The following is a 19,541-nucleotide window of genomic DNA, read 5'->3' as shown; positions in this document are numbered from 1 at the left end:
CAGCAAAGTATCAATGAAGGCGACTGGCACATCTGGTGTTAGGTCTGCACCAGCATTTAGGGAACTGAGAATTACTAAAGCAAGCGACACCTGTAGATGAGACGCAACCAACTCAGGCAACCTCTGTTTATTGAATTTGTCATCAAAACATTCAGTGGTCCATACTTTCGTCTGTAACATACAAGACATGCACTTTTTATCTTAAATCATACGATTAACAATGGACAAGATATGGAGATTTACATATAAAAGGTGAAGTGCCCTATGATATTCTGAAGTCATCATACACTGGTGCAATATACTGCTGGGAAAGCAAAAGGAAAAAAGAGAAAACATAGCTTATTTATTGTGAAAGTAACATGACAGAAGACATGGACAATGCACACCAGGCTTATAATAAAAGGGCCTGTCCTGAAACATGAGAAGACTTTGAAACCTAGTGTGTGTACCATTTAGCGAAATAAGTGTGGAGAGAACACAACTGTCTTTCTTAAAATGATCAAGCAGGACAATTTGGATTCTAGAGAGACCAGCTCTCGTGATGAAAACAAATTCACTGTGAAAGTCTGCAGCTCATTTTTCATTTCCATCATCACATCAAGAGCAATGCTGCTAGTTGTTCACAAGTTGAAGTGTCAAAGATGTAAAAAGGTGGTTGATTTCGTAACTAATCAAACAAAAAGGAAAAGCTGCAGCTGGTTGTAAACAATACATCAGCACACGAGAGGAAAGACAAAGTGAGAAAAAACGTACTTGTCCCTCTTTTGTAAATTCAACCAGATGTAAACATGGTTTTTATATTTGTGAGGGAGTTACTGAAGTGTAATAAAGAATACTGTCACAGTTCTAGGTAATTTCTAAGTACCTGGATATCAAAGAAGGAAACATCTCACACACACGTTAACAAATCTCTTTAAAAACCTCAGAGATTGCAAATCATGTTTCCACTTTCGCACAATAACGAGACTGACTCCAAGCTGAAACACAGTATTATAGACCTTGAAAAATGAAACTGTGTGAGTGTGAAGCAGAGCGGGTGAAATGCGGATAGATAAATGTTATACTGCCACACTCTGGACAATTAATGCAAATACGTGTAGGTTTTAGTGGGAGAAACAGCACTTTGTTGAAAATAAAAGCAACACAAACACAAGTCAGCTCCCTTCTGCAGCAGTAATCGGAGGCAGGAACATTTTAAGGGCTAATAAAATACACAGATTATAGGGTAGTTATAATATAATCAGATCATAAAGTGGGTTAATCATTCGTAGAGAGCTACTGATATGTCGTTTTAAAGCCAAATGCATTGGAACATTCTGCAAACAAATCCTGTGGCTGCTACGTTACGTTAGTATAAAGTTTAAGTACAAATCAAAGTGCAAAACAGAACTTTTCAGATATGTCTTTGAAAACATTTGAGAAATGTATGTTTATGTGTTGTACTAATTTGTCAATGTTAAGAGTCATACTGCCAAATGCAGCCAGATAAACTGGTCTGAAACTGAAATCTGACCAACATGACTTCTATTCAAGACAATGCGGTCGACAGTATGATGGCTCCATTCGTGCATCTTTAGTTCGTGAAATCTAAATCCTGAGACAAACAAATATCAGCCTTCCCCCAAAATACACAAACACACACCTTTAAGCTGGAATGATATGTACAATATTGGAGTAACACTTTGATGCGAAGGCTCTAAGACGTTCAGCAAAATCTGAATTTCAGCATGAGTGATTCACGTGCATGAAGAGACACAGGGTTCAGACACGAAACATCTGTTGTTGAGTGGTAATGTGGATAGAAAAGATGTTTACGTAAACAACTCTAAGATATTTATGAGAGAAACTGGAGGCAGAGTAAGCATAAAGAAAACTAATGAAAACACAATTAAAAACAATTCCTTCAGCAGGCAAAAACTGCCAACTATCAAAAGAAAAAAACAAAATACTGATTTGGACTATAAATGTTGAGTTTGGCATTTTAGGATGAAGAATCATAGGACATTGCTATTTTGGCCATCACGTAAACATAGCACACAGCACATAAGGCATTTACATACATGCCTGTCAGGAATACTGATAAAAAGCCCATTTGGTCTGTAATGTATTGGTCCTGTTGACTGACTGTTCCAGTGCAGATGCAAAGATCAACACTGGGAAAAAGAAAAAAATCCCTTTACAACAGTAAAACGCATCACTGGCGTGCAGAAAGACAACGTTCTCTTCATACTTAAACTACACAGCGATGAAATGAGCTCAGTCAGCTAAGGTTAATTATCCTCCTCATCATCACTGACGAAGCTCCGTCCATCCTGATTTGTCTCCCTTTCCCTGAGGAAGGTCTGTCTGATTGCCTCCAGCTCGGTCAACTCCAGGCGAACTTTCTCCAGATGGAAAGAACGGCGGTTCTGGATTTGCCTCATGGGGAATGGATTCATGTCCACAAATGCGATGTTCATCAGCTTCCTGGAAAAAAAAGGGAATAATAAAAATAATAATAATAAAAAAAAAAAAGACATATTCCTGTAACAGCTTTCTATTGTTCAGCATGCCCTGTAACGTTCAGATTTAAGACGTAAAGACTTTAGACTTGGCTGTTCCAAGGTTCATTATCCTACTCCACCTTAGTTACTGCAGAAATAACACGTTCATATGGAAAACAAGCTGCAGTATCTGTACCTTGAATCCAGGATTGTGCGTGTGAAGTAACGAAGATATTTGAAGATGGCTGTGGAGTCCTGTAACTTCAAAAACTCCTCTTCTTTGTACTTAAAGAGAGCGAGGGCAAAGCGAAATATGATCTGTGGAGAAAAAAAATGATCAAAGAGCTGAAATTCACCTCGACTTTCTCGGGCAACTGGATACAATAACACATTGGCCCCTTGATGTGCTACACTCATTCAAGGTAGTATCTATTGCTCTTGGAGGAATATCTGAGCACAGCAATAGTTCGATCAACAGAGGTTTTCTATGAAAAAGCTCTTCAACTACCAGTGAGCACTACTTGCTCAGCATTAAACGACAGAGAGACAAAGTCAGCCACTACCTTATGAACAGAGAGGAGCATTTAGTAGCCAAAGAGCCAGATATTTCTACAGAAGTTCACAAAGACTGGAAATAAAAGCAAAGGAAAGTGAACATTGAAGTTATGTTCAGGTTATTTCAGATATTTCTCAATATCTGTTGGATGTGTAAATAGCAAACTGTTTGCTAACATGTTTGCTGCAACAACTTCAGATGGTGACTTCACCGATTTCAACCCCACTTCCTATTTTTCTAGTTTGGAGAGAACATGTGCATGAATGGTATTTAACTTCCCTCTACCCTCCCCAAATTAAACCATCTCTCCACTTCTAGCTGAAAAACTCCACATGATGTCATCTAGAGGAGTTCTAGAGGAGTAGAACATTTATTTATATTAACTATTTACACGGTCTTGAACTTCCTAATAAGCCAAAACTACAAAGTGCTAATACTACAAAAATACAAAAATATCTCTCTTTAGTTCAGTGTGTTTGACTTTTCAGCAGGGGGTTGCTAACTTTATGTCTGCTATTAGTTGCTGGTCAGATAGTGTACGGTTGGTTTATCATAGTTTTGTTAGAGCACAGCTGCTGCAGTTGTAGATTAGGTCTATGAGAGCAGAGTGTGTAGGTCATAGAACCACAACAACAAGCTAAAACCACAGAGTAGGGACATAATTTAATGTGGGTTTATCACAATGAGTTAAAGTTTTTCCATTACACATAAGCACTTGATCCGTTGTTAAAAAAGATAATAAATAATGTCAGCTTAATGTTGGTGTTTTGCTATAACTCAGTTTTGTCAGGCTATTAGAGATCTGGAGCAATTCAAGCACAATTGCTGGTGGGGATCAAGTTTGAGGCCCAGCGGGGTCATTTAGCAACAACAATAAATGTGCACTTGTGGGAACTTGTTTTCATCCAACCAGAAAACTAATCAGACCTACATCTATACAGGCAGACTAATTTGAACTCGGCCAACAGAATGTCTTTTATCACAACTTTCAAAGTCTCATTATCTTGTTTTTCATTTTTTCTGCAGACTCTGAGAGCATGTTGAGACAGAAATCAGGCTATGTGAGATCAGATCATCTACCGCTTACCTTTGGACCTTCATACAGAAAGGCATCCCAGATCTTGAAGAGGATGTCGCTCACCACACTGTCCACAAAAACCACCAGGAACCAGTTGAAGGTGATGAGAGAGAAGTCTACCTTGTACTGCTCAAAGTGTGCATGGAGCCGGGGTAGCTTCTCGCACATCAGGTCCTTGAACACGCGCTGGTCAACCTGCACAGACACAACCACAACAACTATTGGACTGCTTTCTTACTCTGTTAAGTCATGAGCAGTGGGCACAGTTACAGACAGTACCAGAGGAGGCATTTAACTGTGGTAAGAAGGCAGCAAGTTGTCCCTCTTCAGCGTCATTCAGCGTTAGAATACTGTCTAACCCTTCAGTGTGTTTACCTGTGAGCCTAGCAGAGTCTTGGTGTAATAATCTCTTGGCATGAAGACTTCCACAATGGCTATAAGGCTCCAGAAGGCATCTTCTTGGTCCAGATAAAGCAAGGCAATGGCTGCCAGCCTGAGGAAATTGCATGCAATAAAAAGGTTAGAGGGCACATAATGGTAGAATGATGAGGAGAGAAACTACACCCCCTCCAGTACCTGTTTAGTCCCTGGCAATAGCCAATATCTGGATTCCTCCATGAGAATGCGATCAGGACATTCCTGAGTTTCTGGATGCCGCCTGCACTGGGAGAGGCGTAGTGCTTGTTGTTGGGCAATGTACGCAGCAAGTCCAGCTCAATCTGCTTCGAGGCTGGATTAGGTTTTTCCCATGCCACATTAAGAAGAGTCTCATAATAGTCTGGTGGCAAGTGGTCTCGAAACTTCTTGACATGAAAGGAGACACACCAACGCCACACCTGGGAGCGGTGCTCGTGGGGAACACCACAGCGGATCAGGGCCTTGAGCTCAGGAGAGCGCATCAGGTCTCTGTTCATGGTGCTGGCCAGATAGTTCTCCCACTTTACTCCAACAGACACCTCCTGATCCGTCATGGAGAGTGACTTGAGCTCCAGAGCTCTCACCTTCGCAACCAGTTTCTCCTCTTCCTCTTCCTCCTCAGGAACCGTCTTGAAGCCATAAACATCATACTCACTAACATGAAATCAGAGAGAGCAGAGAGACAATCATCATCAATCACGGATATTTCATTAAGTGCAAGACTTCCTAATATTTGTGGGGTGCCTACATTTGCTCAATCTGTCTTCACCATAAAGGAATTTATTAAATTCCTAACAATATATTTTGACAGGTCCAAAATAAACATGCCTGTTCTTGCACAGGAGTCATGGCAATAACAGCAGAGACCTACATAACAATAATCAGAGTTTCCAGTCAAGAAAACATAAGTACAGGCAAAACAGGTGTAGAGGCTTCTGATATATATATTTTTCTCTGCTAAAATGGATAAAACATGATGTGTTCTGGAATTGTTTGAATTTAGGTAAAAAAAATTGTTTGTATAGAAATGCATGTTTTTTCACACTAATGACATTTTTGCATTCTAAGTTTCATTAAGTGGTATTTTTCAACTACTGTGCAGCCGTGCATGAAGTGTTAAACGCTCACTCAGCTGTCTCTGCAAAAAAAAGTGTAACTGTTAACATGCTGAACGTGATTTTTTTCAAGTGAATTCATTCAAATAAACATTTAAAATAATTTACTTTCAGAGGAAATATTTTTGCATGCTTTTAAAAAGGACAAAACACAAAAGCATTTATTCACAAGGCCCTTGGCACAGCTCATACCTAACAGTATTTGGTTTGAAGATTGGGTGTTCTTGCTGGTCGGGGCTCTCTGCCTGCAGAGCATCCTCTAATAACCTGGAAATGACCTCACGTGCTGGGCTCTGCTCTGAAGATGAACACACCGGAGTCTTCATTTCTTGAAGCAGCACAAGATACTTACTCTCCACCTGACATAACTTGGCCTCCAGGGCCGTGTACTGCAGCAAAGCAAAGAGGAGAGGTTTTAGGTTGCTGTATTTGGTTTAGTGGTCATCAGCTAATATAGATTTCCCCTACAAGGTAGACAGACTAGATAGAGTTTCTATTAGAAGTAATGCAACAAACAAAAGGTAACACCTTTGCTTCTAAAGCTTTTTCTCTGCTCTCTGCATTTCTCCGCAGTATCGTGAGTTCTAGGATCTCTTTGTTCAGGAACTTGTTCTGGGATTTGTAGCCCTGCAGACTGTCCTGAAAATGAAGAAAATACACATACTATTATGTTCAGTTAATCATAGTAAGAATTTACTTACAACATAAACAAATCATAGAAGAATCCAATACTAGTTTAACAATCACACTCTAGTTCCTCTTTATCATGAATGCTTCAACACTTCATGATGTACAGCTTTGTCACTTCCATCAACTAAAGGTGTGGTGTAAGTGTTTCTTTCTATACCTTGAGGACGTCGAACTCTTGCTGCACTTTGTTAGGAGATAGTGAACCGTTGTCATTTAGACTGGCGCTCTGCTCTGGGATTTCCTGCGATAGCTTCATGATAGCTTCGTCCTTAGCCTGGATGGTCTCCATGAGCATCCCCAGCTGGTCATTAATCTCCCCCACCTTAATCTTTAGGCCCTTCAGTTCTAGTTGCAGGCTTTCTTTTTCCAGGGCGAGACGCTCCATGTGCCCACACAGGGATTGGATCTGTCTGTCTCTTTCCTGGAGCAGGGCCTCCAATTGGGTGATCGCTTCCTGAGTTGCTACTAAAGTTTGAGTCTGGTCTGTGGGTGCAGCTGAATCTTGAGCTGCGGCTGGACGGTGCACCATCGGCCTTTCACACTGTGATGTCCTTAGAGTCTGCTGCAAAAGTCGAACCAGCTCCTGGTTGATAAAGAAAATGTTTGGTCAACATTTCAGCAAACAACAACTACAATTTAATATAATTGTTTTTTAATTTAAGTTTAACATTTCCTTATTTATACAATATCTGGGCATTGAGAGTTTAAGGTCCATGTTGAAGGTACGTCATTGTGTGTATTACTGTGTAAAGTCTTTCAATATAATCTATTATCTCACAGGTCCCATAATAGCCTGGCTTAAACAAAGAAGCTGTAAACATCACAAAAACAAACATTTAAAGTAGCACAGCTGCATTTTCACACTACAAAAACCTTTATATTGAGAGTGATAAGTTCAATTTATAACAACATTATTTAGACACAGTGCATCAGTGGCTGATCTAAAGGTAAAAACAATAAATCTGTATTCACAACGCTGTTTCTTCCAAATAAAACATATTTATCTACAAACGTTTTATTAAAAAATCATGAACATGGTTAACAAGTGAGAGTCAGAAAATGTCAGCTGAACTAACCCTTTAATGTTGGTCTAATGTGATTGATAAGTTCAGTTTAATTTTAGCTTTCACACACACACACACACACACACACACACACACACACACACACACACACACACACACACACACACACACACACACACACACACACACACAGTCAGCTAACCCAGTTACTCAGTTAATTCCTGCTAAACTGTGGGCTGGCAGTAAACGACCTCACCACAGAAACACACACGTCTATTTAATATATTATTTATTCATCTGGCTAGCACTGCAGCCAATTACGACCTATCAGTTATTGTCAAAACACTAAAACAAGAACAGAGAGGAACAACAGGGAAGGGCACAGTTGTATTCTTAGGAGAACTGCTGTTTCCTTGTTTCTTGCTTAAGCATGACTAAACATTTGCTGTCTTCCTGTATTGGTGAGAGCATCAGAATTATGTATGAATGTACAGAAGTTATAGTAAAAGCAAACCAGTCTGTGGTAATTTCCACATGATTAAGCACGAAATTTCCAGATTTGTACATCGAGGCTAATGCACAGCAATACCACAAAGTAAGAATACCACTAGCATAAGCTTAGTCTACTTTACTCACTTATTCTTGTACTGTGTCTCGTGTATTGTTGTGTAGATCATGTTACTTAATGTTCAATGTTTTTGTGTGTAATGGCTGCTGCAACACCAAAATTTCCCCTTGGGGATCAATAAAGTATCTATCTATCTATCTATCTATCTATCTATCTATCTATCTATCTATCTATCACTGACCATGTACAACAACTATCTATTTAATTTCTTTTCCAAATGCCATCACATTGGTTGAAACATTGAAAGGGATATAACTGTACCTTCTGGCTGGCCAGCTCCTCTCTGAGTTTGGCCTGTTCCTGCTGCATGCGGCTCAGTTCTTCCTGTTGGCTCTGGACACGAAGCTGCATGTCCAGAGGTTTGCTACCATTAAACTCCACTGGTGAGCTTTCAGCACTCCGTATTTCAGAGGTGCGGCCAAACCTCCCAGGGCCAATCATGTCTCGAAGTAAGAGCCTCTTAGATCGTGCTGGGTTGCGCCCAAAGTCAAAAGTAAATGTTGATCCAAAGGAATCTGAAGCAGAAGAGAATTTCATCACTAGATTCCTATGTGTAGGTAACACACACGAACTAAATTAAGCAATGCAAGTGACTCAGGGAAGCGAATGTAAGCACAAAAACCTGGAACACACATTGCTTTGTCAATGAGTCATAGTGCTGGGCAAGTGGCTGAAACAATGACACCATAAAAAGTAATTTTCTTTGGAATCTAAGGGCAGCTGAGGAAACAAGTGGACATACGCCTGTGTGTGTCTGACTGATGCTTCGGTTCACAAAAGTCTTTAGGCGGTGCATCGACCAGCTCCCACTCCTCTGCGCTGTGGTTGCCGGTGTAAAACACACTGCGCCTGCCTTCGCCTCCTCTGCCCGTCCGCAGAGAAGACATGGAGTTCCTGTCAGCACAGAAACAGGAGAGTGCATAAAGCCAAATCTGCTTTTACTGTTACAATATAACTGTTACTATGTACAAGCTGTTGAATTCCACAGGCATCAGGCATCAAGGACACAATGCTAATTGTACCATTAGGAACCAACAACACAAAAATATCTTTTGTTGTTGTTTGTCCTCACCACTTTCCCTCATATACGGATCACAACACTGCAAATATGGAGCGATTACAATGTACACAATACAGCTGAACTTCCTAAGTAATAGATGCATGTCATACACTAATCAAAAATAATCATCTAAAGAACCAAATAGAAAACAATAAATGTGAAGTAAGAAGTCAATTTTGAATAACAGGGTATGCAAATGACTGTAACTAAAACATGTGACACACCTTCACACATTTACAAGTTAGATTACTGGAAACACATGACCACTTAGCTGTGCGCAGCATAATAGGGCTCTTATCTGCCTCACACCTCGTCTACACCATATGTGTTTCAGCCTTTCAATTCACGCACATGTGAAAGAGCAGATACACTGTTCTGACTACAGAGGTCACAAAACCAACTATGTGCAACTTAACATTTGAATATTACATTTCTTTTTAGCTTCAGGTCCATCTGTGCTGATCCCAAACTGTCAAACTGTCTTCTACTAAGAACTAGTTTGCAGTTGTGTGAAACAACTAAATATCGTAACGCAGCGGGTTATATGTTCTACATTTACAAACAACTCACGCATATGAAAATGTGAAGAGCTAATTTCATCATGGAGTCATACGAAGCAAAGCAGACTGATATGGAGACATGCAGAGACATCACAGCTCAAGCACTCCAGATCCCTGTGCAGCTCACTAAGCGAACCAAGCAAATTCCAATCCACATGTCACATTTTTAGCATTTTCAGCATGTGTACCATCATTTGAATAGATGTGTTAAATGGCCAGAAGGGGAACTGTTGATGGCTGCTTATTAGAGCAAGTGGTGAACTTTCAATATAACCATTTCCTCTACTGAAATCAACTTCAGCAACAACTGAAGAGGTGTTTTGCTTCCTCATTACAGCTCCACTAGGGCACCTACTGTAGCAGACAAACTAGTTATGCCTGTTTGCCAAGGATCCAAAACAATGAGTTTAGAATTAACTTGTGTTTTTAAAACTATGAAAACTACAAAATGCTTTCATTTAGCCATACCTGAGTTCTGTACCAAAGTTTTTAAGGGAGAAGTTGAGGGGGTTTGTGGACACAGCAGAGGGTCCTCTGGATAACTGGATCCCAGCCGGTCCCCCGCCACCCGTTTCTGTCTCCATGGCAAAGTCGTGGCGGACCTGCTCCATGCTGTCACTTAGCTTCTCAAAGACGAAGGTATCTGAAACACAACAGACAAAGTTAAAGACAATAATGGCAACGCAGCAACTAATCTTTCGCAGAACCTTAGATACGTCTACTGTTTGCAGGGAAAATCAGTGTGATGACCCTGAATGAATTCCAAAATAATGTAATGTTTTCAGTTAACCAGAATACGTCACAGCAGGATGTCGTCTGTGGGCTCCTGAGCAAAACCCATCAGAAAACACAGCAAGGGGCATTCAGATAACATGCTAAATATAACCTCCTACTCCTCTATGGATGAAATTAGCTAGGAAAGTGTGGGAATATTGCATAAGAAGCTCCACAGGCACCACCAGCTGTGTTGCTGTTGTCACACCCAGGAGGGGGAAACCAGCGGCCACCAGCCAGCTGTTGTTGCACTGCAATTTAAGTATGGAAACGATGGGACACATTTTTTTGCTCTCATAAAACCTTTGAACATATTCAGACAAGAGGAAACAAATCCTTTCATCCTGTCTAAACCTTTGTCAGCTTTAATTAATTCAGCAAATTTTATTTAGGTTGATGTTTGCACATGTTCCAACGTGGTTTGTTTGGGTGTGCTACATCTACATCATTTGCGGTCGGTAGCTAATACTACTGTAAATCTTTTACTAGTTACTCACAAGAAGCTACAGTACATAAAACATTTAATCTCTATGGCTAGGGGGAAAATTCAAATGAAGGACACATTACTGAAACGGCTGATTTCACGTTTTTCCTGTACCTGCACATTTATCTTTTGCACTTTGTCACTTTCTCATTTAATTAATATTTGACATAACCACTGCATCATGGGCTTTTGCAGCACTTATGCAAATGTTAATCCATCAGATATAGGTGTTTGCTTGTTTGTGGTTCCTGGATGTGTCTGTCTGTGTGTGTGTGTGATTATGTGTGTGTGTGTGTGCGTACCATTGTCTTTGCCCACGAGGCCAGTGGAGGAGTAGGCCAGAGTCGGGGAGTTCCAGCTGTCTCTCTGGCCACTTCCTCGTGTGTTGCTGTACTCCCAACGTTTCTGTTGCAACTGCTGGAGCCAGTAATGCATCACCTGTCTGCTGGGCGCCTACAAATACAAACATGCATTTATACAAGGATGCTCACTTGGACACATGTAATCAAAGCATTAACTCTTTTATAAGCGCATAAGCGTTTTATAAGCTACTAAACATGATCATTGAACACTGCTGACACAAGTCAGTGACAGGCTAAAGATCAAAGGTTAAAGACAACTCAACCATCAACATTATTGCATGGACAGCTGTGGAATAAATATACAAAGCATCCTTATAGCACTTGTGACAGGTTACTATTATGATCCGTCATGTGAACGAGCGCAGACCCTTGTTTCAGTCTCAGTTCCGGCCTCGGGCTGTTCAAGCTGTTGGCCCTGCAACCACTCGCACCTTCTGCTGCAAACCACACACAGCCTTAAACAGACAGCCAGCCAGTCTGAGTGAAACCAGAGGCACCTGTGTCACAGTCATATGACAGTAAAGGCACCATCACATGAGCTGCAGCGACCCTTTCCAAAGCGCAGGAGACACGAGTGCGGATGAGCTCATGTGGATTTGAATGACAGTCTAAAGATATCTGAGTGTAAACACGGGGCTGACGGTGGGTTTGGGACAAAACAGCTGTTAATTAAAGAAGTCCAAATGCACTGATCCCCTAACGACATTTTGGTAAAAGTGCTCAATCGCATCCTTGCAAGAAGAAACAGACGCATGTGTGCGTAAAAACAAAGCTCAGACTGAAGACACACAGAATGGGTGTGTCTGAACAGAAGTGACATATGGCTGCGTTGCAAACTAGTCATGAACATGCTGAAAAGTTGTTACCTTCAGGAGAAACTCCTTTCCGGCCGTGCGGATCTCAAACTGACCCTCTTCCCCCTCCACATCGTAGCTGAAGCACGCATCGCCTATGTCGATGTGCCCGAGCGGCAGCGCATCCTGAGGAGTCTTGAAGTAATATAAATAACATTTCCTCGGATCGTACACGAACCAGCGCGTCTTGTAGCCCCTCAGAGGTCCCTTGCCGGTCTGTTTGTTCAAGTAGCCGCACAGCTTGGAGGTCTGCTCCTTCCCCGACTCGACCTCGGCCACATCCACAGACCTGGAGGCCACAATCCGCGGGCAAGAGTTCGTGTCGGTACCATCCTTCTCTTCATACATCTTCCCTCGAAGTTTCTTCTTCGTGCAGCCGAGCGGATGCCCACTCCTGTTTCCACCCGCATGACTGGCTGCCTCTGGGACAGGAAGACATGGGAAATGTAGTTCATTTTGTGTGTGTGTGTGTGTGTGTGTGTGTGTGTGTGTGTGTGTGTGTGTGTGTGTGTGTGTGTGTGTGTGTGGCGCAGTGGTGCCGCTTGGTGGTGGTGTTTGACAAACTGAGCATGAACCAAAGAGATAAAGAATATGAAAACCTCACATTGGACAATTAATTAACACTTTGAAGTGATAATTAAATGTTCCTATTAAATCTGTTCACCTGTAAATCGACATTTACAGTGAAGATCTGACACAAAATAACACAAGTACTCAGTTACAGTCTTTTTAATTATGATTTTATGAAAGTACACAATGATAATAAACAGAGTATCCACAAATAGTCCAGTAAAAGTACTTGTTAATAATAGACTAGACTAACAGGACCTTGTCATCTATAACAGTACCATCTTTTATCAACTACTTATAGGTTTTGTGTAAAAACATAAAGCTACCGTATGTAACTTTTTGTTTATATATTAATTTAAATAGACACGGCTCTGCTTCAGGACATATTTTATTAGAGAAAAGTGCCATCAAAGACTTCTATGATCCAGACTCAGACCCAGTAATGTAGACGTTTCCCTTTTATTCTAGCCAATCAGAGAAGGTCAGTGTTGCTGGTTGATTAGGTTCAGTAGCAATATATTGTAGTTTCATAACCGGAGAATGTCACCTGAACAGAGCATGGTGGTGCATGGGAAGGCTGGCCTGAGTGGAGTATTATTCTGAAATGTTGTAGGGTAAAAATATAAAGTAGCATAAAGTGGAAATTCAACTCAAGCACCTGAACATTTTCTTTTCTTTAATGGTTAATGAGCAATGGTTGATGGTGATATTATACTATAGCATTTATATTTGCATCATGTGAACACAACAAGTAGGACAAGCTGGAAATGCATTTTTAATTTACTCTCCTTCATGAATGAAATTAAGTTTACTTTTTTTATACAAAGCACTATGATTCAGAAACCACCTATAATGTCTACTAAATGTACAATAAGAGCATTTCAGTTGTATTATCATAAGATTGACCTAATCGTGTTTGTGAGGATGTCTGTTTTACCCTAAGGCTTGAAGAAAGTAAAAGTGCTGTGGTTCTGTTGTAATGACATTTCACAGGCGTTAACTGACATGTGACCTTTTAAAGACTCACCTCCCCCTCCCAAGTATGTCGCCAGAAGACTGATAAAAAATCTTAGAGACATTTGTCTGCTAAATGTCTGATAACTCAAGTTCCTTTCTTCTACCAGTTCACCTCCTAGTCCCTGTAAATAAAGTACATCTATGCTCTTAACACACTCATTATGCACACAGTTATGTACTACACGTACTATAGGATAAATGTCTTTACATACATGGAACGGTTGATAACATTTGACCCCAAACCTGTTCACACCCCCAGAGGTAAATAATGACTCACAAAGACAGTTAAAAGACAGACAGCACTGTTGAGATGATGGTGAAATTCTTCGTCATGTTACTGTAGCAATACTTAGTCATACATGGAACATATTTACTGTATGTATTTTATGGATAAATGTTGGCTTAGTGCACGGATAACACAACTATATATATATACCTATATAAATAAAAGCTGTACAATTCAGGGACTGTGTAATCAGCTGCACACAGACAGCAGTGGTGTCATCTGAGATCGAAGTTGGAGCAGTGTTTGGGAGTTCTGAAATCCAGTCTCATCCCGTTCAGTATGACACAGGCTGTTTCTGGTTATCTCCCCCACAGGGAGTTCCTACTGCTCGTCACAGAGCTGAAACTAACACAGGTGATTCATGGTGACTGTCTTAGCCATGGGGGGAATAAGTTAGCCCCATTTAGGACAACTTCAAAATAAGAGGGTTGGGGAATATCTGGTTATATTAGGTTTTGTTTATCTTCCCAAACATTTCCATTCTTTTACACATTTTCTCCCACCTTAGCAATCATGGTCTGTAGTTATTGCAAACCCAAGTCAGAGAACACAAAAGATCAACTGCTGACGCAACATACCTCCCATTACTACAGTAATCGCACAGTCTGTGGGTACAAATTCTCCTCTTGCAAACCAAATGCACTCATGTGCGCACAAACCACAGTTTCTGTACAGCTTACTTTCCGTTTCTCTTCAGGAAGCTCTTGTTTTTGTTCAACAGCCTTTAGCCGTCTATTCATGCAAATGAGCTGTATGAACTCCTCTGTGCCGTTGCCGAGCAGCACTGCTTTCCAAACTGGTGGAAAAATGTGTGTAATTCTAAATGTCATCTGTCTATATCTCCCATAGGGTCACACTCCCTCAGAACACTGTAGATTACAAACTGTTCACAAGGGGAGAGAAGCATATCAATGACGGCTGAAATGACTCCAGGTTCAAACTACACCCTGTTGTTCTCAAGGAGAGGTATGTTCTGCACCTGACACGTCTAAGAAAAGTGTTTGAGCTGTTACATTTAAATGAGACTAAAGAGGCATTGTCGATTTTTATTCTTTCTCCAGAGGCTGAAAGGAATTGCTGCACAGTGTACAGACAACAGAAACCCAGATCTGAAAAGATCTGTCACATCTCAGGGTCAAGGACAAAAAATCTGAAACATCCGAAATCACTTTGCCTCAGGACTTGTCTGACATTTTGTTTCAAGGTAAGGATTGCATTGGTCTTATTTACCGATTTAATAAGTAATGAGTAAGGTATTAACCATGTATCTCAAATAACAGTACATAATTAGTTTTACATTACACTGTGAAATTACAGCTGAAGTTAATGCAAATGTAAAAAACGTTTTTATTATTAAAACGAAAATGGACACAGTGGATTCTAAACAGGTTTCTTGGAGTATACTATTATTAATAGTAATTATTAAAAAATGTGATTAAATTAAACATAAAGTACAATATTTGTTGAGAAATGTAACTAAAAGTGGGACAAGGACCAGGGTATCCAGGGTTTTTTTATGTAGAACCAGCTTTTCACATCAACAATTAGAACATTGAGCTGTTTTTAGTGTCTGGTTGACGCCTCCAGGAAAATAAGCAAATTAGACTGTTATAATACAGCCTCACTGCATCCGCGGCCATGAATTCTGATAGTCTTCGCTGTGGCTTTGATTAGGGCCGAACAAAGATGGAGCAACCACAGATGGATTCATTTACTGAGGGAACTGAAGGAAGACTCAGGGAACTGGCATCAAAGTGGTTTGTAGAGACTCAGGTGCCTCTCATCATCCACAATGGCTTCTTTCCCAGCTGGTTCCGGGGCTTCATCACCAGAAAGTAAGTAAATATTAAGGAAACAGAGCAAACTTTAATTAGTAGTATTAGTGTATTTAGCAAAAACTGGAAATAACATTCGGCAGTGTAAAGTTGCCCTATTTTAAACTACTTGCCTGTTCATGTTTATTTTCATTTGTCACAAATGTGTTAATAATTTATTTCATATGTAGCCTAATAAAGAGGATACATGTATGTATTGTAGTTTATTACTCTACTTTATTTCATTTTATTTAAAATTGATATACAGCCTGTATAGCAGAAGCAGTTATACTTGAGTAAAGCAGATGTTAAATGTTAAGTTTAGCTCTGAAACTATGTCTATACGTTGTCTAGTTTCACATTCAACAAACTTTTTCTTTTTGATGGAAAGTGTCCACTTTGTAACACACCCACATACACTCACCTACTGTCCTTTCCTCTGACAGACACCTACATAAAAAAAAAAACGTACAAAGGACAGTTACGTCACAAGCTGAGTATTGCTAGTGACAGGTTTATGGAAAGGGCATGCAGTTTCCTTTCATACAGTGTAATTTCCAAGCTGAATTACATTATCCGCCTTTTTTGAAGAATGTACCTCTCTGTTCCTGTAATCTTGTGCCAAATGGACTTTCGGAAAACACGTAATAAAAAGTTAGGAAGATTGAGTTTCAAAGTCTGTCTTGGTTTGTCTGCAGGGATGCCGAAGAAATACTTAAAGAAAAGGAGGTGGGCTGTTTCCTGATCCGTCTCAGTGATAAGGCCATCGGATACATACTGTCCTATAAGTAAGTACTGATTTAGTCAAAAATGGCGATTATATTGTCATCTAGGCACTCTACAGCTACAGTCAGCTCATCTTCTTTTGAGGCAATTTTGACTTTAGGCCCCCAGAATATTATTCAGTTTATATATTACAGACTTGTGTGCATGTAATATTCATGTGTTGCTGCACAAATAACCTTTAGAAATTAATAATGCTTCTATGAGTCATAAAATGTATATGTAATCAACATTGTTAATAAAGTTGTACTAGTTTGTTTTTTTTATTTTTAAGACTTACGTTCTTTAGTTGCTTACTATACTAGTGAATATTCAAGGCTTAAAAATTGCACTAACCACATATTGTTTTGGTTCTGTCAACTAAACTACCGGTATTTGTTTTAATTTTTCAGCCAATAAAATTCATATGTCTTAACAAACTTTTTTGTCCTTTTGCAGAGGCAGGGATAGGTGTCGACACTTTGTGATAAATCAAAGTGAAGCAGGACATTTCGCAGTCTGTGGAGACACTAACAGACACGGCACAGTGTCTGATCTCATAGAATTCTACAAGACGAGACCGATTCAGCCATTTGGAGAGTACCTGACGTCTTCGTGCTTTGAGGTGAGACAAATCTCCTTTTTATGTTCTTTCTTAGTTTAACATGGATCAAGTTTGATGGTCTAATTGCTGTCTTTTTTTTTTTTTGCAGGAGCTGAATGAAGAGCTGTATGACATCATCCAGGTCAACCCTAAAGAAAAACCTGTGGCTGCTGTCAGAGCTGTGAAGAGTGAACAAAGACAACATACTAACGTGGCCTCAGAGCACACACCTACACAGACACCAAAGAACAACAAGACACTAGAGGTTAGTACAGTCCATCCATTTTCTCTAATCTATTTGTTATGCTGAAATTGTGACTGGATTAATATACATATATATTATATATATATATCTATATAATATATCTTGTTTTGTGAAACAGGCAGTACCACCTCTTCCTCGCAGGAGCAGACACTTTGATAGTGCCCCTCTGAATGATCAAGATGGGGTTTTGTATGCTTACCTCAACAAGCAATCATCCAGGGAGACACCAAGATCCCAAAACATGGAAATAATATATAGAAATAATCCAAGAAAGACTCCGAGATCCACAACCTTACAACAGAATGAGATCAGACGGTGTAGTCCTCCATCTTCACCAGACTGTGTTTATTCCGAGCTCAGTCTGCTAGCAGGCAGCAAGAGCAGATCTCTACCACTTCTGGACAGCACCTCTGAGAGGGAGCAGTATTACAGGCTGAGTGCACCCCCACAAACACCACCAAGACTTTGCCCCAAGCCCAACAGACAAGCCACTAGCTATGTCCCACCGTCAGAGGAGAGCTGCAGCCACAGTCTGGACTACATTAGTGACAGTGCCGTGTATCATCTGGCTGGTAGGCCCGGCAGCCCACATGCTACATCATCTGAGACAAGATCAATGACATCAGGTCACCATTGTAATTCAGTGTATGCTGAGGTCTCGAACGAAGCCCTTTGCCCTCAGGACAACACATATGAGCTGATTCCTGGGAACGAGGACAAAGCCAATGCTAAACCAAACAGCAACATGTATGAGCCTCTGGAAGAAATCAGACCCAAGCCCACAAAGGTTAGTAGCATAGTCTAAATGCTTTTTACTCCATTCTCCAAAAGCTGTTCAAAATATTAATTGCATTTATTTACTTCCTGCAGAATGACAACGGGAAATGGAAGTGGCTCTTTCCTGATGCCAAGAGGAAATGGTGAAGCTGGCATCTGTACCAGCACCTGAAGAAAATGTTTACTTATGTTAAACTTACACTACCGTGCTATTTGTTAATATACACAATGTGACAACTCTTTTTTATATAATATACAACATGAATCCTACATGTCCATGTCAATGTAAACAAACTGTAATTTTTGCTTGTTAATTATTTATTTAAAAATGATGACGTATTTTCTTTTCCACACGTTAGCCAATGTACTAAATGAAATACAAATTATTTACTGGAATTTCACAAAACAATTTATGCCATTAAAGAAAATCCATAAATTAGAGACTTGAGTGTGTTCTGATTCATAATTACAGGCAAAAATGGGCAGCCAGCATTTTATGTTAAATAGAAACCATGCAGTTAGATAAGGATGATTGAGGCTGCAAGATCACAAAATAATGACCTCATTTACATTATTACTGTAGCTGCTCTTTTAATCCTGGGTGCACTAGGATGAAAGATGTGGGGCTGTTAATTCAATATGAGAGGAACAGGGTGGCAACGTTCAGCAATAAATAACATAAAAATAACTATTCTTCATGATAAATACAGTACAAATGAGGACAGAAAATAAGGAGTAGTTTAACAGTGTCCAATTTATTGACAATTTAGTGTGTTTGTAGTGATCGAGTACCAAGTAACCAAAAAACTGCGATGCAATAGATAATTCCATCCCAGTGAAACAGGATTCCATTATACTGATTCAGGGAACTACAGTATTTGAAAGTGGAAACGAAGCAAAGCCTTCATGAGTCTGCTGCCCTTTATTCACAGGAAGCATAATTTGCATATTGATTTCAAGTGTCTAGATGCAGCAGCACAGGGGAAATGGGTCAAAGATGTTGAAATGTCAGTTGGCGAATTATCATGTTATCTGCTCTTTTCATTTCCAATTATAGTTTTAGTGAGGCCAGTAAAACTACAAGAAAACAAAGACCTCAAAAGCTCATCTGTTTAATGGAATGCTTTCTGTGGCCATAGTCATTTTCACAAGCAATCCAATAAAAATACAGAAAACGTATTATTGTTTTACTGTTTTGTAGCATATGAGCGATAGAAATAAGGAAATAAGGGGGTTCCTCTATTAAATATGAACCAGGATATGCCATCAGTGGGTTTCTGCACCTGTGAATAGCACTTTAACAATACACACCACAGTAGGCTTATACAAAATGAGCAAAACACTAGAAATAGTAGTAGTA

General features: G+C 40.0%; 2 protein-coding genes across 2 annotated transcripts; one reads left to right on the top strand and one right to left on the bottom strand.

The window, feature by feature from the left end:
- Nucleotides 1-111: 111 nt before the first annotated feature.
- On the bottom strand, nt 112-12,495 carry tbc1d2b (TBC1 domain family, member 2B). The gene is made up of 13 exons (XM_026365799.1): nt 12,099-12,495; nt 11,173-11,323; nt 10,081-10,255; nt 8,735-8,886; nt 8,254-8,507; nt 6,497-6,922; nt 6,178-6,288; nt 5,842-6,038; nt 4,694-5,188; nt 4,493-4,610; nt 4,127-4,312; nt 2,680-2,801; nt 112-2,466 (listed from the first exon to the last, which is right to left on the bottom strand). Exons 1-13 carry the CDS (start codon nt 12,432-12,434, stop codon nt 2,271-2,273), a joined length of 2,919 nt encoding a protein of 972 aa, XP_026221584.1. The 5' UTR covers nt 12,435-12,495; the 3' UTR covers nt 112-2,270.
- A 2,122-nt stretch (nt 12,496-14,617) lies between these two features.
- Nucleotides 14,618-18,620, top strand: LOC113165326 (SH2 domain-containing protein 7-like). The gene is made up of 8 exons (XM_026364735.1): nt 14,618-14,925; nt 15,021-15,163; nt 15,634-15,794; nt 16,472-16,561; nt 16,995-17,160; nt 17,249-17,404; nt 17,523-18,191; nt 18,275-18,620. The coding sequence occupies exons 1-8, from the start codon at nt 14,871-14,873 to the stop codon at nt 18,326-18,328; spliced, it is 1,494 nt and encodes a 497-aa protein (XP_026220520.1). The 5' UTR covers nt 14,618-14,870; the 3' UTR covers nt 18,329-18,620.
- Nucleotides 18,621-19,541: the final 921 nt, after the last annotated feature.

The sequence above is a fragment of the Anabas testudineus genome, chromosome 6 (assembly GCF_900324465.2).
Source record: "Anabas testudineus chromosome 6, fAnaTes1.2, whole genome shotgun sequence".
NCBI lineage: Eukaryota > Metazoa > Chordata > Actinopteri > Anabantiformes > Anabantidae > Anabas > Anabas testudineus.
Note: the sequence above shows the minus strand (reverse complement) of the source record. Positions and strands in the feature narration are given on the sequence as shown.

Bases quoted from the DNA above. Each gene is read 5' to 3' on its own strand.
- tbc1d2b (XM_026365799.1), bottom strand. From the start codon at position 12,434: ATGTATGAAGAGAAGGATGGTACCGACACGAACTCTTGCCCGCGGATT. The intron at 6,289-6,496 runs GTATAGAAAGAA...CTTCATTTTCAG, and splicing joins AAGAGTTCGACGTCCTCAAG to GACAGTCTGCAGGGCTACAA. The intron at 4,611-4,693 runs GTACTGGAGGGG...CAATTTCCTCAG, and splicing joins TATTGCCAGGGACTAAACAG to GCTGGCAGCCATTGCCTTGC.
- LOC113165326 (XM_026364735.1), top strand. From the start codon at position 14,871: ATGACGGCTGAAATGACTCCAGGTTCAAACTACACCCTGTTGTTCTCA. The intron at 14,926-15,020 runs GTATGTTCTGCA...TTCTTTCTCCAG, and splicing joins CCTGTTGTTCTCAAGGAGAG to AGGCTGAAAGGAATTGCTGC. The intron at 18,192-18,274 runs GTTAGTAGCATA...TACTTCCTGCAG, and splicing joins TCAGACCCAAGCCCACAAAG to AATGACAACGGGAAATGGAA.